Consider the following 23,379-nt stretch of genomic DNA (forward strand, 5'->3'; position numbering starts at 1 on the left):
CTGAACATATAACACTATGTTTTGAGATGATCAACACTAGAATTGAGGTTGTGGCTAATTAACTTTAGCCAAGTTGATCTTTTCGGCCCCTGAAATGTTATGAAGACCTAACCAGTCTGTATAGTAGATAACAGTTTTCAGATATATTGTACATATATTTTTATGCACATAAAGTCACACCTCCACACATGCAGCCATACACAGACAGCGTTCATTATTCTTATGAAAAGGCAAACAGATGCACAGCCTTAAGAATTATCTTTTAATTCTTTCGTAAACGGCAGCTTTTCTGAACACCTGGATATTTCGGCCACAGAAATAATCTCGTACACACCCAGTGGATGTGCAGCCTGGACGAGTTAAGAGAGAAAGCTCTCGTCCATTTGAGGCACAGTTTCATTTGTGGCTTTCTCTTCGGATGTCAACTTAGCACTGAAAAGAACAAGATATGTTTAATAAACTTTGACAGCCCTGAAGATTCCCTGCTCATGTTGGTAGCAATCTTGAAATCTTTCTACTATTTAAGTTAACCAAGCCTTAGATATATCATAAGAGACATCAGTGTTATGTAACTGGCTGCATTAACCCCAACCCACCTAGTATGATAGTTCATCTAGTCATTACAAGGTTACACTGTGCTTCATCTTTCCTGTGAAAAGTCCACTATATACTTCTTCATCATGATTAAAGGCAGACCGAAGCCATAGTTCTCCACCATATGGGGGTGGACTCTGGCATAAATTCATTTCTGTGTCAAAAGTCACTCCTGGCACCACATTACTGTACACTTCTGGCACCTAGAGGGTTCATAGGGTTTCACTTTTCACAGTGAGAGGGGCCCTGTAATGCTTCTTAAAGACAAAATATGATTGCGGCCCGACTCAGCGTGGTAAGGTTTACAAGTAGTAATCTGTTTCTCTGCAGCACAAATATAATCTTTGTATCTATATACATCTAGTGCCTTTCGGAGACCCTGCACAAGCAAATGTGGGTAAGCAGAAGCTGTGCTCAGCCTACAGTAGGAGATCCATCAAGAAACTTGCACTTTATGAGGCTGCTATCCACATTACAATATCTGTTAATTAGTCCTGGTTATATGCTGGAGGATGGAGAGAGGAAGATGAGACCCCCACCCCACCTTATTCTTCTTTGTGCTTAACTAGGGCCTTGTCTTTTCACATCTGAGAGAAGGAATGTTTGAAGTATAAAAATGGTATTTACATGTGACCACAGATGCAATGACCCCTTGTTCTTGGAGCTGGCTGTGACTATGGGGGATAGGGAAATCAACAGCATCTACATTCTTATAATGAAAAAGTAACACACACCAATTATTCACCAAAAAGCAGTAGTAGCATAGCACTGCATTTTCTCTATTGTCTACAACTGTTTAGGGATTCCTTGATATTTGTAACCAAATGCCATACGTCAGACAATGCCTTTTTTACGTAGAAAAGGGCACAAACCACTGGTTTGCCTATTTTTTTCTATCCGATTTTTACAAAAGTTTTTTCACCCTCCCTCTCCACTTTCCAAAAACTGTTTATGATGAGGGCAGGGAAAAGGGTTGGCCTTGACCAGATTTATGAACTTTCACGTCAGAAAACTCATGTGAAAGCTCACTACAATGGTCTCCAGTCCACTGCTGTAGCCAATTATAGTGAGGCCATGCACCCAATTTATGATGTGGCCTGCCTTATTATATATTAGATAAGAGGGCAGGAAGAACAATAGTCATGATATCTTCCCCTCAGCTATGCTTTTGCTGTGGAGCCCACGCAGCAGGGACCCCTAAGCAATCCTAGACTTTCTGCTAATGTTAGCATTGACATTGAATAGGAAATACAGCTGTTTGATGCGTGATTTACCAAACAGCTTGACTGTTGTGGTTCCAAAGAATAGTAACATAGCAGACTTTGCAGTTGCTGTCAGAATAAAATGCATTAGGAATTTCATTGACTATATTAATTCACCCCTAACTGGTGAATGGGTATATAAAAGGACAACAACTGGTGCTTGTATTCCGATTTTAGATTCTGTCATGTTCTAGTCCTTGATGATTAAGCTGGGTATTAATACATATGCACTCAAGTATTCTACTAAGATGGGAACAATTTTACAGGAATATTTCCTCCTACTACCATTGATGAGCATGTGTGTCCTCTCACATCTCCTCTAGTGAACACAATTCAAGGGACAATTCTATAAACAGTTTCTATGTTTTCTGATGCAGAGATCTTCGGATCTCAAAATTATTGTAAGTCTTACTAAATAAATAACAGGGTATAGCGCTCAGAGTGCTGCAGTGCCTGCATTCTACCAACTGTCCTTTCAAAACACCTAAGGAGGTCAGATCATTTTCAGACTCAAGTGGTCAAATGAATTTGGCAATTTACACATAGTCAGATAATCATTATTTGCAAACTCTGATTTGCCAGTGAGACACTGAAACTGTAGTTCATTAAACAAAGCAGCAATACATGGTAAGAGTTCAAAAAAAGGTCTATTAAAATACAATATTTATTAGATATGCCTTAAAATATTCAAATAACCTGGGTGTCGGGCAAAACATTGCCCAAACAAATGGTAAAAAAGTGGCGTCTTACAACTCCTGAAGACTCAGTAAACGTATAGGTGGGTAGTCAGTTTGTTACTCACAGCATCACAGATACACAGCAGATGATAGTCCAATTCATCCTTCCATATATGACTGCTAGCATACTATCAAATTGCCATTTGTTTTGGCAATGTTTTGCCCAACACCCGGGTTATTGGAATATTTTAAGGCATATCTAATAAATATAGTATTTTAATAGACCTTTTTTTTTTTTTTAAACTCTTACCATGTATTGCTGCTTTGTTTATTGATTATTGAGAGTGCGACGGGTCAGTGTGTGACCCACTAAACTAGCCACATTGTGGTAGCGATTGGTTTTGCTGTTCACAACTGTAGTTTCATGTCAAATGAATTAATTATTGAAACATCAGCCTATCAAGATATTAGAATAAGGGGCCTCACGGTGTCACTAGTAGCTGAAAGATTGAGGATAGGCTCTTAGGAGTGCAGCTAAAAAGGTATACTCGAATAGGAATTCTAATGCAAAGTTCTAAAATTATAAAATTCTTGCCCCCAAATTTGCAAAAGGTATTCTATGCTATTACAAGACAGTTTATCTAATGTGCTTTTGCATATTTAAAAAGATGATACATAATGTTAATGGTGTTTTCCAAAAGATACTCCCAAACATTGCATTAACCCTGTACTGCCAGAGCCCTATAACCACTGAATCATTGACTAATTTATGTGAAAGATGTTTTCTCCTAGTAGGAAAGTATTTGTGTCATTCTTGGCATTGTTATGCAATTCTGAATATTGTGTAGGAAGATTCTCTATTAAGCTAATAATCCAAATACTGTTGTTAACCATTTTCCCCCTTAATCATAGGAGGGTAGACCGTAGATCTGTTGTCACAATGAGGCGTGGTTAGCAGATACAGGTTCACCCTGCAGATTTTCTTCACACAGCAACACTGAGAGGTTAATTCTTTCTCAATCCTGAAATACACAGAGTAGGGTTTGGGAGCAGATGCAAAAGTCAAGCCCTTTTCTGGGGGGCCAGGTGTATGAGCAGCAGAAAAATGGGTATGCCCTGTGAGTGGGGCGTTTTGTAAACATGAGCTTTGAACTCTGCTGTACTCCACTCCTGCCCACCCAGAACACCCTGTCCTCCGTGAAAAAAGGAAAAAAAAAAAAAAAACTAAAAAGCAAAATATAACAATGTCTAACACCATCCCACATCAGCCCTCTGGCAGTGGAAGGGGTTTAGTAGGTTGCACTGCGCCTCCCGAATAAATAAATATGTTCATATAAATAAGTAAACAGATAGTTCTTTGCACTGCAAATCTGTAGCCACTCTTATGGAGAGGGTTGTCATCCCAAGGGTCTCTGACGTGAGTATCGTCCTGTACCCCCTCACATATTTGGTCATTTGTGGGAGGTCATCAGGTGCGACTTTGTTCCTTTATGGATGGTCTCTCCTGGGCATTGAGTAGACAGACATAGAACACTCACAAGACACAACCTTGTGTTTAGGTAGCTTGGTTCTTCCTGCTCCTCCCCAAAGCCACCTTTTGGTCCTTGGGTGTGGGTGAGGGACAAAGGTCATGAGGCTTAGGGGTGGGATAGAGTGTTTAGTGGTAAAAGTCTTCTTTTCCCACAATCCTCTAGGGAAGGACTGAAGGGGAAGGGGTCAAAGGTCCATTGTGTATCTGTAGCAAAGAAGAATGAATTGTGTTACTATTATATCATCAGAACTAAATCTAGCAGATGTTTCTGGAATGAAGTCCTACCTGCATGACCAAAATTGGTCTTTTAGGGTTAGGGATGGTCAGTATGGCTGGGTTGTGTCTTTAGGCCTCTTTAGTTGGACTTTCAGCCTTTTCATCCCTATCTGGAAGCCATTCATGGCCTGGATAGCTGTTTGAGCACTGGATGGATTATCAAAACTGACAAATCCTGTAGTGAAAATACACATATACACAACCGGTGATTAATGTGACAGATATGTGCGCCAATATGGTTGTATGCCAGGCAATCTACCCAGTAAAATGCAGGAATGTTATTGGAGCTTACCAAAACACTTGCTCTGATTGGTTGCTCGATCCATGAACACTTTGGATGATATAATGTTACCAAATGGCAGAAACATTTGTGTTAACTCATTGTCTCCAAACTCCTGGGGCAGATGATAGATAAATAGGTTACAGCCCTCTGGCCCTGTGGAGAGAGGAATGCAAAATGTGTTACATATTAAGACTAAGAGCTTTTTAGGAATATACAGCTAGATGAACCTGCCACATTCAGGGGCAGGTTCACATGCACATGTGTGTAAATGGTTTGCTTCTGTGTCTTATTTTCCAGGGTTAAGTTCTACATCTTACACAAATTGAGAATTGTTTTTTTTACTTTTTTATGCAAATAAAATAGAAATGAAAATACTGCATACTATTAGTAATATTCCTCCCAATTGATTAATTATAAAAAATGGGTAAGCTTAATTTAGATATTTGCAATCAACGAAGCACAAGTCCCCCTGAGGATGAGAACAATGTAGTGAAGAGATCTAACACAGCAGTACACCAGCTACAATCCTGGAATATAAATGGATTTTTCACAGTCCTGCAGCTAGTTACAATACACACAAAGGCATGATTTCAACAGCTTTCCAGGGTTTCTACCAAGTACCGTCTGTAGATTTGTATGGTCAACATACATGATAGATTATCTTTAAATACTGAAGACCTAGAATTAGATCTGTGGTGGTCTGATACCTGGCATCACCATAGATCAGCTTGAGCTGCAGCACAAGGAAAAATAGTATACCAAGCTGCGTTACTGCAGCTGGACTCCACTGTACAGAACTGTGTACTCCTATACACTATTTTCCTGCAACCACAGCTCAGCTAATATAGCAGCTAATAGCTAATTTCCAGGTGTTGGACACTAAATGATCTGATTCCAAGGATCGGACACCAATACAGAGATCCTAGCAAACACCTTTAAGGCACCTTGCAAATTAGAAAGCATGGGCACAACTTCAGTCATATGAATTTCATAAAAACATACAGGATAAAAGATGCAGACACAGGAATAAATTCATGGCAATTTAATGCATCCATGACAAGTAAAAGCCGAGGTAGGTGTGCAACTGTAGGGTGACTTGTTTAAACTGTTACATTAAAACACTAAAAAAGGTTTTCCTGGCTTTTGAAGAATCCAATGTCAATGTCATTTTACAGCACAGCTGAAAGTATGTGTTAAGGAACTTGTCAACTGGGACCTCAGTTTCGCTGAAGACAGAGAAAGCAGAAAGGCAGATTTGCAATGCAGCTGTAATGAGCTTCTGTAACCTAAGCATTTGCATTACAAAATAATTGTGCATTATAACTTACCTTGCACCCTGACTGAATCCTCTGTGTAGTCCCAGGGGTTGGCTTTGGTTTGGATGCATTTCAAAAACAACATGCAACTTGTCTGGGCTGCTCACTCCTCAGCTGTCAGCCCCCAGCTTTGTGCTCTTGTACAACTCCTCCCTCCTGCTCCTTTAGAGCCTGGTGAGATGACATCAGTGAGAGAGGGAGGAGCTGTTCAGGAGCACAAAGGTGGGGTCTGAGAGCTGAGCAGTCTGCAGCACATACAAGTCACATGCTGTTTGAATTGCATCCAAACTTAAGCCCAATCCCTGGGACTACACAGAGGATTCTGTCAGAATGCAAGGTAAGTTATAACACAAAATTCTATTGCAATGCAAATGCTTAACCCCTTCACGCTCACGCTCCAATATAAATTTGGTATCACCGCGATCGCACCGAACCAAAGAATAAAGTAGAGGTATTATTTGGAGCGCAGAGTGAAAGTCGTAAAAACTGAGCCCACAAGAACATGACGCACATGCAGTTTTTTTCAATTTTTCCACATTTGGAATTTTTTTGCGGCTTCCCACTACATGGCATGGAATAATAAATAACATCATGGGAAAGTAAAATTTGTTACGCACAAAATAAGCCCTCAGACAGCTCTGTACACGGAAAAATGAAAAAGTTATGGATTTTTGAAGATGGAGAGCGAGAAATTAGCGAAAATACCCTGCGTCCTTAAGGGGTTAAAGAAAGAAATTAGGCATATTTGCTATGCAGCTGTAATGGGCTTTTTCAACCTGTCCTTAGTGAAAATGAGGTCTTTAGTGACAGGTTCCCTTTAAATATTATTATATAGTGCAGCACACTTTATACATTTGAAAGAGTCCCATTGCAACATCTCCCAGTCAAGAGTTAAACCAAAGAAAACCTATCTGTTTCTTTGTCTCATTTTGTAGATTACCGGCCATTAAAGCCAGATAACTGTGCGCTCCTTTTCTAAGTGGTCCAGTCATGTAGTTGTTTACAGGTGAGTGGTAGCCACATGGCTCATGAATGGTAAAGGTCTTACTTATAAAATTTTTGGCATAAAAATTAAATCTATCATCTCCTGTTTTCATTACTTTTTGGCTTGGCCCTTGAGTAAGTAACAATAATGGAAGGGAAATAAATGGCAAGCCAGACATTCCTGATTAAATTAATTTAATAGGATTTTATTCTGTTTTTAACCAAACTATCCAGATGAATCAATCAATACCTCAGTTCATAAAAAATAAATTGAATGACTGGTAACGAACCATAAAACAAAACCTCCAATTACATACCTAAAGATCACAACATGGTCAGGCAAATTTGCATAAACATCCACCAGAGCAATGCAAAGGTGGCATATATTGTCTCCAATGCCTAAAACTACCATAACACAGGATAAAAATAGTCACATTTCAAATAATTGGGGTATAATATGGCAGAATGTACCTTAAGGTCCAGGTATTATAATCCTTTGAACAATGCTACTGCACCCTTATAGTTCCCACCCTTAAAAGAGTAGTATTATAAGCAACCCCTATGTGAGTGTACCATACCCTAAGTGACATCCATGTTACCATCTATATGTTTTGTTACCATTCACAACAATTACTTTCACAAACTCCTTCTTATAGCAAGATTTCCTACATAGTCTTAGGTAATGTCCGTTGGGGATTCCCTTTTTGCATGTCAACGGATGTCTGCTTTCCCATTCCCTTCTGTGGAGCAAGTAGTAGTGCATTTAATCAAAACAAAAGAAATTAAAGAGAAGGTAAGTAGATCTAAAACCTGTTCTCAGCTTGACATTGCATTTACATAAAATATCACATTTCAAAACAGTTCTTGTATTTAGTTTTAAAATGCTACATGAGAATGCAACCTAAAACCTCCACGTCAATTGAGCAATTGAGATAACCTCCTGAATTGTAATTTCTACTAATCTTCTCAATAAGTAGGCCTTGTCCTATATCTAGGAAAATAGGTAGAAAACAAAAAGGGATAAATAAATAGCTGGATAGATGCAAGAAATTACCCCTTATAAGTCTCTGAAACATCATCTCTCTCTTTATATCCTCCTGCTTGCTACAGGGGACATTTCTCCTAACCGTGGCCCATCTTCAGCTCATTTAAACACTTCACAGAGAAATCATGCTAACCTTATTAAGATTCAATGTATGCAGGCCCGGCGCCAGCACCCGGCTAACCCGGGCAAGTGCCGGGGCCCCGGGGTACTGGAGGGGCCCACTCGGGCCCCCGGGTCAGCAGGACATCTGCCCCGCTGCCCGGGAGGTTCCTTCCCTCTCTCTGTCCGGCGGACACAGATCGCGATGAGTACCTGTGCAGTTACTGCTTTCCCCGGCAGGAGCTGCAGAGGCTGAAGGACCTGTGATGACATCATGATCACATGACCTGCCGGGGAAAGCAGTGACAACACAGAGAGCTGCATCTGAGCTGAGGTGAGGAGGAGACATGACAGGGGCCAGCGAAGGGGGAGAACATGGGGGGCTGTGTGTATACGGGGGGCAGTGTGTATACAGGGGGCAGTGTGTATACAGGGGGCAGTGTGTATACAGGGGGCAGTGTGTATACAGGGGGCAGTGTGTATACAGGGGGCAGTGGGTATACAGGGGGCAGTGGGTATACAGGGGGCAGTGGGTATACAAGGGGCAGTGTGTATACAGGAGGAGAGGGGGCAGTGTGTATACAGGAGGGGGGGCAGTGTGTATACAGGGGGCAGTGTGTATACAGGGGGCAGTGTGTATACAGGGGGCAGTGTGTATACAAGGGGCAGTGTGTATACAAGGGGCAGTGTGTATACAAGGGGCAGTGTGTATACAAGGGGCAGTGTGTATACAAGGGGCAGTGTGTATACAAGGGGCAGTGTGTATACAAGGGGCAGTGTGTATACAGGAGGAGTGGGGGCAGTGTGTATACAGGAGGAGTGGGGGCAGTGTGTATACAGGAGGAGTGGGGGCAGTGTGTATACAAGGGGCAGTGTGTATACAGGGGGCAGTGTGTATACAGGGGGCAGTGTGTATACAGGGGGCAGTGTGTATACAGGGGGCAGTGTGTATACAGGGGGCAGTGTGTATACAGGGGGCAGTGTGTATACAAGGGGCAGTGTGCATACAGGAGGGGGGGCAGTGTGTATACAGGGGGAGGAGGGGGGGCAGTGTGTATACAGGAGGGGGGGGTGTCCACACGGCGGAGGGGGGGCAGTGTGACTACTGGAGGGTGGCCCATAAAGGGGCCCCCTAAAACCTGGAGCCGGCCCTGAATGTATGTCATCTTCACCTCCTCCACCCACCCACTTTTAAATATTTCTTTTTAAGTCCTTTGACCTGCTGACCATTACTGAAACTTGGTTCCACGAAAATGACACTGCCTCCACCGCTGCTTTGTCCTATGGTGGCATATACATCTCTCGCTGCTCCATATCTGTCAATACAGGTAGTGAGGAGTTGTTGGCATACTCCCCTATCCACGTTGGATTTTGTTATTTCCAGCTCTTCCTCCTGTGTCTTCTCTCACCTTGCCATCTTTTCAGATCCAGACCCTCAGGCTTTTCCGCCCATTCTCCCATTGTGCGCTGTAGTAAACCATCCTCCGGGTTCACCCCATCAGTTCTTTGACCACTTTGCCTCTTGGCTTCCTCACTTTCTATCCTGTGAGTTTCCAACCATCATTATGGGAGATTTTAACATCCCAAATAATACCCCCATTTCCTCTCCTGCCTCTCAGCTCTTATTGCCAATTACCTCTCTAGGTCTTTCACAACTCTGATTCTCCTACTCATAATAAGGGTAGCATCATCAACTTGGTCTTCTCCCAACTCTCTTCAATACATAATTTTACTCCAAGCAACACACTTTTTGATCCAGCGACAGGACAAAATCACCAAAATTTTCAAAAACAATGCCTCATACCTTTATTGTGGACCATAGTCTTGTAGTAAAATCCAGACTGTAACAGCTTTAAATGCATCCTTTCTCGTGGCTAGAATTTTACTAACTGTTCCCACTTTTTGACCATAACTTTATTTCCTTTACTGTTCATAATTCTTCCCCCTCTTCCAATTCATCAACCTATCATATATATCAGAAACATTGCACTGCTCCCTGTCTTCCCATTCACCTGTCCCAACCTGGCTAGTAACGATATTGTCAAAAGTGTCATGAATGAGATGGCACCAGTGTCTATTCGAAATTTTCAATGCAGGCAAGCTTGGCACACAGACCAAACCAGTCACCTATGGTAGTGCTCCAGGAGAGACAAACGTCTGTGAAGAAAATAACATACATCTGCATATTTTCTCCACTTATTAAAATTATGCTGAGAACCTATATCTCTGCCCTTCACCTTGCCATTTCACCAATCTAATGTCCTCTCTCTCTAATAATACTACTCTTTGATACACTTCACTCCTTGCTAACTCCTTACTAACAGCAGCCACCTGTCACAGACCTTAGGGCTGAAGATCTGGCCACCTATTTTGAATACAAAATTTACCAATCCACAAGCTCAGTGGATCTGCTTCACTCCTGCACCTCACCCTGTTCGCTCTCTTCCTTTGAACTAGTCACAGAGGAAGAAGTGCCCAGGCTCCATTCCTCTGCTCGTCCCACTATCTGCATCAGTGATCCCATCCCCTTACATCTTGTACAGTCCCTCGCAGAGGAAATGGAGAGGCTTTTTATATTCTTCCCACATAAGTCATAAAACATCACAGTTCAGCAGATTTTAGACATAATCAGATCAGGATGCAAAACAGACTACAGATTTCTTGGTACTGTTCCTCAACACTAAAAAAAACAGCAAACTAGGCCATACCATAATTATTTAAAGGCAAATCCACCAAAACTGGTCTGCTGATATGCTATTGATTTAATATGGCTGTTTATGTATCACATTCCATCTTAGAGGGGAATACAATAGAGGGGACCTATCAGCTATCCAATAAAGCCTGTATTATAAAGTCATGGGGCACACGTATCAAACTTTAGGCTTGCCTTTTTCTTTAATTTTTGGTGCATGTGCTCTTTTGCGACTTTTTGCGCCCAAAACAGTCTCCTTTCAAAGTTTGCCATTGTCTAGTATTCTGCGGTGTTTACTGACTTATCACCTGAATTCAGATGTAAAAGCCAAGAAAAGTCCCTAAAGCAGATGGACAAAGCCAGACTTATGATGCATGTGCCCCATTGTCTTTCCAATAACATCATACTAGTGCATTTTTCTACAGCAATTACTCTATTTCTTCTACATTTTTTAATTTAATTGACTATTGTGTGTTACTGTTCTTTAAGTCAAATAGTTGTAACCCTATGACAATGCAAAAACTGTGTTGAAACACATCCCATGCTGGTGACACTAAAGGCCAGTTCACATCTCTGTGAGTTATTTCCTTCAGTGATTGGTCGAACACACAGAATAGGTGCAAACATTGGTGGTATCAGAGTGCTCGCCCCATTGTTAAAATTATGACTAGCTCACTGAGCCGGGACAAAGAAGGCCAGTGATCTAGCTCCAACACCTTGCCTTCAGCAGTGAAGCACAGGAGCTTTGAATGCTCATGCGCCACTGCTCTCATTCCATCACATGAACATGTGATGTCACCAAATGTCCCTTGTGTTGCAGCACCAGGATAAAGGTGCAAGAAGAGGAGCAAGGTAAGTATCTTTTTTGGTATACCAATGTATATCACTGGGACTGCTGGCTACTGGGGGCATTATTGTGGCTACAGGGGACATCACTGTCACTTCTGCCGACGTGGGACATCACTGTCACTACTGCCAACGTGGGACATCACTATTGGCTACTATATGGGGGCAATGTGACCATTTGTTTCTTTGTGGAGGCAATGTGACTGTGACCATATTAGCTACTCTGAGTGGGCACCATTACTATTTTGATGACAGTTAGGGCACTGTTACTATATTGGCTGCTGTGTGGGGGCACTGTTACTATATAGGCTGCTGTGTGGTGGCACTGTTACTATATAGGCTGCTGTGTGGGGGCTCTGTTACTATATAGGCTGCTGTGTGGGGGCTCTGTTACTATATAGGCTGCTGTGTGGGGGCTCTGTTACTATATAGCATTGATGGCGAACCTTTTAGAGACCAAGTGCCCACACTACAACCAAAATCCACTTATTTACAATGAAGTGCCAACATGGCATTTCAAGCAGTAACTTATTGCTAATAGTTCTTCAACAACATTCAATTGTATTGGATCTCCTAAGACCACCAATAGAGTTGAAAGAAGGTGGGCAAATTCAGACCATCATTGTAGCTTCTCTCCTTGAAGAATGGTGGGTCCAGCAGGAAGACCTCCAAAGACAATGCAGTTCAGTCAACACCTTCTCACTTTTCCTGCAGTTTCAAACAGCCAGTGAAGTGTCGCTTTAAAATAGCAGTGAGAGCAGCATCCCTTAAGTGGCCTGAGACTGCAGGAAGATTTGGTGGATGTGGTCCTGTTTGGTGAAATTGGGGGGATGGCCTGAGTGCCCACATAAAGGGCTCCGAGTGCCACCTCTGGCACCCGTGCCATAGGTTCGCCACCACTGCTATATAGGCTGCTGTGTGGGGGCACCGTTACTATATAGGCTGCTGTGTGGGGGCTCTGTTACTATATAGGCTGCTGTGTGGGGGCTCTGTTACTATATAGGCTGCTGTGTGGGGGCTCTGTTACTATATAGGCTGCTGTGTGGTGGCACTGTTACTATATAGGCTGCTGTGTGGGGGCTCTGTTACTATATAGGCTGCTGTGTGGGGGCTCTGTTACTATATAGGCTGCTGTGTGGGGGCTCTGTTACTATATAGGCTGCTGTGTGGGGGCTCTGTTACTATATAGGCTGCTGTGTGGGGGCTCTGTTACTATATAGGCTGCTGTGTGGGGGCTCTGTTACTATATAGGCTGCTGTGTGGGGGCTCTGTTACTATATAGGCTGCTGTGTGGGGGCACCGTTACTATATAGGCTGCTGTGTGGTGGCACCGTTACTATTCTGGTTACTGTGTGGGGGCGGAGTTACTATATTGGTTTCTGTGGGGACATAATAACTATCTCTAGGGGAACAATAGAACAGTAGAAAGAAGAGATCTAACATTTTTGTGGTGCTTAAATTGCAGAGGCGAGTTGTGGCTGGAAGAACCTTAAATGGTGGCCAGGTAGTAGAAGAAGATGAAAGCAACTCTTCTGATTAGACATCATTGGACTAAGGTCCCTTTCAGACTGCCATTGCAGGGACATGAACTTGCGGCCAGATATACATCCCCATGGATGTCTATCTTTCCCTGTACTTCTGTCCTGGCACCGTGCATCACTGGAGAGGGGAGGGGTGAGCAGCGCTTACAGGGGTTATACAAAATTAATAAATAAATTAGGGGACGAACTGGGGCGGGCTTTTATTAAATAAACATGCACTCACCTCCTCCAGTGCTGCTGATGTCCCACGCCGTGGTCAGTCTCATCCGTGCCCTTTTGTTTACAGGGGCACAAAAGCAGCGCACAGGGAGCTTCCGGCCAGCCTGAAGCTCCCATCCGACACCATCTCCCAGTGCCCTACAATGCTGAGAGATAGGGACAGATGGGAGGGGCCTGCCGGAAGCTACCTGTGCGATCAGACGGACTGTGGCGCAGGACATTAGCAGCGCCGGAGGGGGTGAGTACACATTTATTGGTTATTTATTATTTTGGATAACCGCTTAAACTCTTCTCCTCTCTAGTGCACTGCCATGTGCTCGCCCGGGCTTCGGCTACGGGCAAGCACATGGCGGTATGAAAGTAGCCTTCCAGTAAGTGTTGGCATTACACATTAGCTCACAATTCTGCACACAATATTCAATATTTTTTTTACACTGAGCTTGGTTCTATTTTTATGTAATTAGCTGGGTTCGGTAGCGTTTTCATGTACTGGGCTTAGTTCTGGTGCTATATATGTATAAAACTTAGTGACGAGGGCTGTATTTGTGGTACGATCTTGCTCTAATTAATGTAGTTCTACCCTCTTGATCTATGCAGATACATTTTTGTATTTGCAAATTTGATAATTTTAGATGAAAAAGGTTGATTTAAATAGTTTATTAATATAAAGTGTATTTTAAATATTGTATTCGATTGTGTTCATTAGAGTAGGTAGCATTTTGGGATGGACTTCTTGCTGTTAGTAGCCTGTTAAAAATTTGAATCCCACCCCTGAGTGCAAGTCTTTCCATTGTATCTTACCTCTATACCTGTTTTGTGTGTTACTGAATGAAATAACTAAAGACCTAACGTAGACTTGTCAGTTTGTTCATACATTTTCAGGAAGCATAGCAAAGGAATAGCACAAACTCTGAGTTTTCATTTAACCGAACATAAAAAAAAAAAAAAAAATTGATATACAATTAGATAAGGTTTACAATTGCAGAGGACCCACCTCTATTTATGTGGCCATCTGGGACAAATATACTAGGGCCAATGGTGTGGCTTTCACAGCGGCAGAACAAGCCACTACTGTAGGGCAAGTAATAGAAGGCCAATTTGACATAATCTCAAGGTCATATAGCTGTCACAGCAAATGCTGTTTTTTTTTTTTAATAGCAGTACAGATTAATATGCAAAGAGCTCTCTCTAGTGGTTGCTGCAGGCAGGTTTTTTTTTTATTTGCAGTGGGCTAAACAGCAGGTGTTTTGGAGCTCACAGGGGCAGAATCATCAACACAATTTATGCAAGAACATTTGCATATGTTGACGAACAGTGCAGATTTTTTTTTTTTTGCCAAGTTTCCCTATGGATTTTACCCTTTTAAATTGAAAGGATAAAATCCTCAGGAAACCTGCTGCAATTATGTTAATAAAAACGTATAAACTTCACATTTGGCTCAGCACGCAAGTCCTGCAGGAACCTACTCTTAGACCTCATATTTTAATAAAGAACCGTGAAATTCTGATTTGGTAAGAAATAGGCTGCATTGGTCACTTAATGTACTATAGAGGAACCATCAAGAGTGGTGAGGTGCAGGAAAATGGCTACTGGGTACTAAAGTGGGATTGTTGAGGTCAGTATATTACATTGTTAATTATTTTTAAGTTCTGAAAACCTCTTGAACTTGGGGACCTTTACCTTCACGTTGCTGCAGTATAGGAGGAGGCTGTGGGGTGCTGTGTGTGACAGGCGTAAGAGCAGCTGTGGGATAAATTGCTGGTCAGGGGGAGAAAAAAAAAAAAAAAAGAAAAGATGATCAGCCAAAATGTCAAAACAAATATACTACCCTACATTTATAGGCAGAATAGCACAATCTATGACATGCCCTTGCACAAATTGCATATTCAGTCTCCATTCACACTGCTTCGGTATGATACACTGCAGGGACCAAATAATTAGAGCCACTGTAAAATGGTACAATGGTACAATTAAGATACAAATGCTTTTTAAGACTTAAAGTAGATAATGAACTATATTTTAATATATAGAGTATATCACTTTATTTAATTAAGATGTAATTTAAGACCATTTTCAGACCTTATGTTCAGTATACTACCAAACCGTATGACTCAGTTTAAAAGACATTTATCACCAGGATGAAGGATTGTAAACCAAACACACTGACACAGTGGGGCTGATTTATCAAGTGTCTGAAAGTCAGAATATTTCCAGTTGCCCATGACAACCAATCACAGCTCCCCTTTAAAATATTCATTAGCACTGGTAAAATGAAAGCTGAGCTGTGATTGGTTGCCATGGGCAACTAGAAATATTCTGACTTTCAGACACTTGATAAATTTGCCCCAGTGTGTTACATAGTAAGCTAAAAGATTAGCAGATCCTGCCAGAGGGGGAACACACCAGTATGTCAGTGTGTTTGGTTTATAATCATTCATCCTTGTGGTAGATGTCCTTTAAGGGCTCATTCAGATGGGTGTGACTGTTGCGTGGCCATCAAAAAATGAGGAAGGGTGATATCCATGTACAGTGTTTCTTATGTACTTACTGCCCTGCCCAGGTGGTTGCCTATCAACATTTCAAAAAAAGGGCCACGTGTGGATGCCATTCATGTGCTGTTAGATTTTTTCTATGGAGGTCCGTGGTCCACATGTGAAAAAAAAAGATTGCATGCTGGAATTTGTTTTTCACACAGATAGCATACTAATGTCAAAAACGACCATCTGAATGAGCCCTAAATCTGTAAAATGGATCTGAATGTTACACATATACCATAAAGATGAATGATTCCATGGAAAGATCTGCTCTGTATGGTGAGCAAGCCTCTGGTGTTCGCAAAAAAAAAAAAAAGATAGCCACAGGCCCTAAAGAGTAATTAACTCTTTGCGCTCCAATGGGGTTATAGGTTTTTATCATTAGAAAAAGCAAAAGCAGACAACCCTTTCTTAAAGCCAAAGACAAAAAAAACGTACTATATGGATATATGGTTGTTGCTACTGGTGTGAGGATAATGGGGTTCTTTGGCTTGGATCCCCAGGATGAAAATAGATACCTGAATACTGCTGTACCCCAGTGAAGGAAGGGTGCAGGCTCTCCACTGTCAATGCGGGGCTCTGGGCTGTGAGGCAAATATAGAGAAATATTCACAGCATGAACTGTATAGGTGTAACCTACTGGTTAAGCAGAATGCCCTCCCCTCTCACCTGGGTATGGCACAATGCTATTGGTGTAAATTGTGTCCAAAGCAGGATGGCTGCTAGGAAATGGAACGAGACCAGGAAATCCATTGGTTAATGGGGCGACCAGCCCAGGTACAGCTGCAGTGCCAATGACAGGCGGTGAATGTAGTCCTATGGAGAAAATACAGATAATTGCCAAGGAAAAACAATTCCAAAAACCACAGTTTTAAGTAATAACAGCTGTTCCCAGTTCCTAAGCAACGCATGCCAGTGTCACTTGGCGATGTACTCCTCCCAGTGTCTCTAGGCAACTTAACTCTTTTTCATGTTACTAAGCAACAAAACTACCAAAATTGAAATGCTGCTTCCAGTGTTGCTAAGCAACTGAAACCCTTCCTTTTTCAAAGGAGCTCAGAGCATCATCATGTAAATGATGCCTTTACAAAATGTCCGTACTAGTAGCTATACCCAGACATTCACATGGATTTAGAGACTTACCTGACGCTGGTGTTATAGGTGTGGTTGGGAGCCCATTTAGGTTGACAGCACCAATCTGCTGAATATGACAGGGAGGAAATGCCACACCCGGGCTCAGGTAACTGCCATGTGATGTGGACAGGACTGTTGTCTGCTGCTGCATCAGCTGGAATTGGAACATTGCAAGAGATTTACCAAAAGACATGAACAGAAATCATCACACCCACTGCATGTATAGCTAGGTAGTAGTCATCTGCTAGGCTATACCTATTATCTATAAGCGACAGATGGCATCCGGTCAGATATTGCAGATTTTCTAGTAAGGATTGTGACTCTATTAACAGGGTAACATAAGTGACGGAACAATTTGTAACAATTATTATGTGTGTATACCGCAGTGCCAGTTCCAAAAGTAATACAGTAATCACAGTAATACTACATTGTCATATTTTACATTGTGTCATACAACTTTTCAACACAAGGGGGCAATCATGACTTAAAATCCTCCAGCACTGTTAACTCCTTCTCTGTTGGTTGTTTTTTCTCTGCCCTGGGGAGCTGGTGACGAGAATGGATTTCTCTTTTCTAGATGTGACGTATTATGTGTATCTCTCTAGCCCTCAGCTGCATTCCCTCCCATCCCAAGCTGCCTCTATTTCCAGTTCTAGCTGGCCTTCGGTGCATCCCAATATTTCATGGATTAATTTATCCATCCCTGTCACATCAATCACTAACCCATACTATATCTAATATTATTACACGCCCCAATGCTTAATAGTGATATATTTAGCAGTTCCTCCTTTTAGCACCCTATTTCTTTGACAGCTACCAATATACCACTTAGAATCTGTATTCCCGATACAATAGGTAAAACATTGTGTTCTTGAGCCTAGCATATGGTAAGACAATAACTGCTATACACTGCATGTCTAATCCAATAGAGTCAACTACTGATTCCTTTGTCCTCCGTTCTGCTGGTTCTTTATGGCTCTTTGCACAATAGTAGTACCTCCTCTATTTTTCTACCTATCCACGGAGTCCACTTCTGATTCCCCTTTTGTCAATATCCAATGCAAAATTTTAGACAAACATCAATCATTTATTTCAGCTATGAGACTAAGAGACTAAAGCACCATTAAACTATCTCTGTAAACCAGATCATACATATCCATATATCGGTGTTTATATTACACACAAGGATTCCCAAATACCTAAAAGGGGAAAACTTAAAAGCATACCGCTTGTGCGTAGGCGCTGTATGGGCTTAACGGAAGTGCCAGGGATGGAGTAAAGATTCCCAACTGTCCAACCATCTGTTGCATTCGACGTAGAGTCCGCTCTTTGTCTGTGTCTGCAAATTTAACCACAAGACTGGACGAGGCTCCCTATAAGGAATTAAGGTGGCAGAAATCAATGGTAAGGAAGCCCAGTCCAAAGCAAGCATACATCCGAGTTTACAGGCTTTATTTCATTCATGAGGACATTGTTGTAAACCAAATCCAGTAATCTTAACTTGAGTAGATCATTTACGTTACAGTAGCTATGCTGATGTCACATGGAGATTGCCAAACTGCGTTCAATTATCCCGTTATCGGTCTACATATGGCTAGCAGATTGCAATAATTGGCTACTCATTTTATCCTGAAGGATAAATATATAAATCGGCTTTTCAGCTTTTATGCCAATCATCTGCTAATGTTACAATGCCAGGTAAATTTAAATATATAAGCTGCATAGCAACAAACACTTGCCAGTTTAACAGTAAACGTTGTATTCTGGTTCTGATACAAAGCAACACTGTATCTACACATTAAATAATGTGAACTTACTAAGGTAACAGGTTATGTCCCAATCATTGCTAGTAAGGTTAACTGCAAGTACAGCCGTATGACATCAGTTTTCTGCACCCCATTTTAACCATGAGTCAATTAACCAAGTATTGTAAAAAAAGAAATTTGTTTCTTGACCATTCCCATTTGCTGTCCAATACAGAAAATACCCCCCTAAATGACAATACATCTGTTTATTGCCGTAAATTGAAGTAAAAAATATATTAGCTGTATACGGTTCTTTTAGTAAAAAGGACCCCATAAATGAAGATGATGATAATAATAATACCGTAAATCTTTATACTGTGCCATCATCATATACTGCACCGCTTAACAAAAAGACCCTTTCACCATAAACACTGGAGAAGCCAAGTCTCTATTGAAAGCAATGACAAGTATGGTTAACACATGGACACCAAGCACTTTCAAGAGAAAATGTAGTTGTAGCCCTGGCCCGAGTAGCTTCTGTTGCCTTTTACCAACGGTCTCAGCAAGGTTGGAAATATCCACAGTCAGGGGACTCACTGCAGCCAAACCGGTGGCCTCAGCTGGCCTAGACATAGAAATAATGGAAAGGACATAGGCAGAGCTGAACCTGGGAGCCAGAGCCCAGCCCTAATCGGGTTTTCCAACATTTCTGGATAAAAACCCTTTCATTAATACTGAAACATGTATTTTGTTATAAGTTTCATGAGGAAATGATACCACTATATGGGGAACTGCAAACCAAGCAGTAATCCTGCAGCCATTAAGCCATTCATTAAGCATCAGAAACCAGTCTCAATCGACTGTTTCGTATGCATATGCTGCCACAACTTTGCTGTGGCCAGGAGTGGAGCTCATCCTTTGCATTGCAGAGGTTGATTTTTGCCCTGGGATCCACAGCATTAAGATACACGTCACCACCATCTACATTTTCTACAACTGCAACCAATAAGAGCTTAATTTTCATCTAATTAAATGCTCTGGAAAATGAAAGCTGTGCCATGATAGTTGCTAAGGAAATAAGGATAGTTAAACACTAGTTTAAATATCTGATATAGGAGCAAAGATGACATATTAAAAAATATTTTTGAAGTATTAAGTCTTTGAATCAAGATTTACATCTGTAGCCTAATCCTATTCTATTGTATACACTTATATAATATTTATATACTTGAGAGACATCGCAGCAAAACCATATTCAGGTGCTTGAGGTAGTACTACAGAACGGAATACTTACTGGCATAGTTTGACTCCCATGTAGAGCATGTATAGCTGCCTGGGCCTCTGCATGAGATGAGAACTTGACAAATGCACAGCCTGGAAAGAAATATGGATATAGCTTTTATAGAGAAGGAATTAATAAAAACAAACAAACAATGTACAGCAATGAACGAAAAACTTTCTCAGAAGAAAAATACTTAATGAGTAAATGTATACATACTAAACGCTACATAGCTATTATATATAGTACGATATCTTCTATGTCAAATATGGGAAATATAGAGAAACAGATTGGGGGGATATATAAACGCACTTGTGACACAATTCCAGCTGAAATGCGCCACAGTTATCAAGGCTTTTAGACCTTTTTTTGACACTTTCCCGACTTGTCCTATCAAGCGGATGTGGCCTCCAGGAGAGGGGCGTGGCTTGCGGAAATCGTCCATACGCCCTGATGGCGCACAGTTTAGACCCACCAAAAGTAGGTCTAAAGTAGGGACAGATAGCCTTATAATGCACCAGAATTCAACATCACAGAGATAAATCTGGTGCAGCAAAAGACTAGTGTTTTCCAGCTACAGACTGGCGGAACCTGAGACACATTGTTAAATTTCCCCCCATTGTGTTCTGCTATAAATCCTCTCCACTGATAGAGGAGCATTCCTTTTCTTTGGTCCTACCTTTACTACTTCCATCTGGTCCACGCAGAACAGAACACTCCTCAATGGAGCCAAAGGCTTGGAACATGCTGGTCACCTCCTCTTCTGACTGCTGTTTGCTGAGCATCCCCACAAACAGTTTGCGATCACCTGTGGCCCCAAGTGTCAGGTTAGTGCCACCTAGTTACACAGTTTACTCGGTAAAAAAAAAAATGGCATATAGAAACACACTCTAAAAATAGCTTTTTATGTAGACTGATATAACGCAAAGTGATATTTATGAGAGTCCATACAGATTACAGCTTTCTAACAGGGGGTACACATTGTTTAGAGAATACTCAATATCAATGAATATAAAAATGGTGACACACTGTATAGTCACAAATAACTAGGCAGTCTCAGAGGATACTCACTTTCATTTGAGTTCATTTGAGCTCCAGTTATCATATTAAATAATTTCTATGATTTTTACATATGTCTACATGCTCTTGGGCTATGCCCTAATGGCCCTTTTTTGGTATAAAAGTACTACATAAAATATAAATTTTGACCCCTTAGACCTATAGGAAATCATTTTCTATGCATTTACATATTAATAATGCAAGTTCATCTATAACCCCATAACATAATATGGCTAACAAATATGACATGATAAGGATGATACATGCAGCATAAAGAAACTCTATATATGTACATATGTATATATAAAAGAATAAGACACAAAGAATATGTACACAAAGGGAAATTTAGGTGAGCATAAAATGATAGATTTCTTTACACAGATTCCACATATGCCATATGTTCACATGCAATGAAATTGACAATATAAGGTTCTGCATCTGGCTGTATACTGAATGGTGTAATACGTATTCATGGGTAACTCATGCGGAATGGCACACAAATGTCAGTGACCCACTAAACATTCCACAATATTGCACTGACATAGTAGACACAGCTGATCCAGCCCCCCTCCTTCTCCCCATGCACACACACCCTCCTCCCTCTCCCTCCCATCTTGCATGCTCTGTTGCTCCTTCTTTCCTCCCAATCTCCCTCCACACAGATGCACACTAGGCCCCCCTTTCTCCCACAAGAGCCCCCCCTCCCCTTTCCTCTCTCTTCACCCTCTGATTGGCAATTTCACATGCTGTCCAGCAACCATGAAAATTTGTGTTTGAAGCTGGAAGCTGCATCTGGTTGCCATGACAATGGGCACTGCCGGCACGCTGTGTGCCAGGGCGGTGGTGATGTATTTTGCAAGGGTTTAGTTAGCGCTCAGCTGCTGCAGACAGAGCTGGCAAAACCAGGTCAGGGAGGCTGGACTAAGAAGGGAATGTGGGGATGCAGGACAGTATAAAGATAATAAGTATCCGCACAATGGGAATTAACACTCTGTATACTAAGTACTAAATCAAAAATAACCCAAGATCATCTCCACATGTACAACAATGATCACTCATGGGAATTGTGCTCTTCAACATGGCAATATTGAGCAATGGATACAATGGGTTGTATGAGGATGCCATCATTATAATGTATGATACGATGACGCAACATGCTACTAAAAATACATAGATAGAAAGGTACTAACCCAACACAACCAGTCACAATTGGCTGTCATTGCTTGATCACACATGAAAAGACTGAGACAAGCAGACAATAGCAGGATGTGCATCATTGATGGCTCTATAACACAACTGTGATCCTTCTGGATCAGTCTATGTGTATGTTATTATTACTGTAGTGATTAATCTCTAGCCAGGATTGATCTTTATATAACTAGAATAATATATAATAATATATATATTTGTTTTTCGAAAACTACTGCTAGTATAGTTTACTATATTGGTCTATATTGGATGGGGGTGGAACATTGTTGACTTCATTAAATGTCTGCACTACAGACCTGCAAGCAAAGGGTCACAATGCCACAAAATAAAACTAATGGTATCTTCTCCTACTGTGTAAGGGGCATAGGATCAATAGTGGATGATACTGGTCACTGGATACATGATTGTCTACAAAGTCTCTGTAAGGGGCTCCCAACTCTTAATAAATGAGCCTGCAAATGTTTCTTTTACAGTAGCACTTTCATACCTGCCAATGTAGCATCTTTATTTCAATAAATGAAGGCCTAAAAGGTTTAAAGGGGATTTTAATCTAAAACAAATTACCAAAAAGGGACATTGATATTTTCCCGTTTACTTTAAGGCAGAGTGGCAGCTCCTTGTTAAACACACTCTCTTATTGCTTCGACAATGACAGTTTGTAATCTGCAAGTCCAAAGAGAGATCCCAACTGTTGTCAGTTTGGGAAAAATGCCTGCCACACTATAAGATCCCTATTTAGTAATATATAGGCCAAACATAACAGATGTCTGGCACCCGGTGAAACCATCAGATCTGGTCACATATGGGTGCCTGTACATTAATGACAGATCTCTAAACCAAGATGAGTTTCTATGACACATGAACTCTGAGGTCCAATACATACAGGGCTTCCCTCCATGTAATGATTTTTCTCCTCTCTAACAAAAAGAAAAATCAATTTTGATATGAACATTTCACATGCATGTGACGAAGGAGAACCATGGTCTGCTTGGTTTTTGTCATAAAATCATTCCTTGTATGACCAGCAATGACATCTCTGCCATTATGATGATAA

At 41.3% G+C, this 23,379-nt stretch overlaps 1 protein-coding gene across 2 annotated transcripts in view; it reads right to left on the minus strand.

Moving 5' to 3' along the window:
* Positions 1 to 244: 244 nt before the first annotated feature.
* CELF5 (CUGBP Elav-like family member 5) overlaps positions 245 to 23,379 on the minus strand; it is a 73,698-nt gene continuing 50,563 nt past the window's right edge. Inside the window, exons 4-13 of one of the 2 annotated variants that reach the window (XM_072110642.1) lie at positions 20,737 to 20,895; positions 20,073 to 20,152; positions 18,260 to 18,406; positions 17,043 to 17,187; positions 16,569 to 16,715; positions 16,418 to 16,483; positions 15,046 to 15,123; positions 4,633 to 4,776; positions 4,350 to 4,515; positions 245 to 4,268 (exon numbers count right to left, since the gene is read on the minus strand). In XM_072110642.1, the coding sequence (XP_071966743.1) occupies positions 4,388 to 4,515; positions 4,633 to 4,776; positions 15,046 to 15,123; positions 16,418 to 16,483; positions 16,569 to 16,715; positions 17,043 to 17,187; positions 18,260 to 18,406; positions 20,073 to 20,152; positions 20,737 to 20,895 (1,094 nt within the window). In that variant the 3' untranslated portion in view covers positions 245 to 4,268; positions 4,350 to 4,387. The remainder of the gene's footprint in view (positions 4,269 to 4,349; positions 4,516 to 4,632; positions 4,777 to 15,045; positions 15,124 to 16,417; positions 16,484 to 16,568; positions 16,716 to 17,042; positions 17,188 to 18,259; positions 18,407 to 20,072; positions 20,153 to 20,736; positions 20,896 to 23,379) is intronic. The other variant, XM_072110649.1, reaches the window with a different exon arrangement.

Source organism: Engystomops pustulosus, chromosome 1 (assembly GCF_040894005.1).
Source record: "Engystomops pustulosus chromosome 1, aEngPut4.maternal, whole genome shotgun sequence".
In the NCBI taxonomy this organism is placed as follows: domain Eukaryota; kingdom Metazoa; phylum Chordata; class Amphibia; order Anura; family Leptodactylidae; genus Engystomops; species Engystomops pustulosus.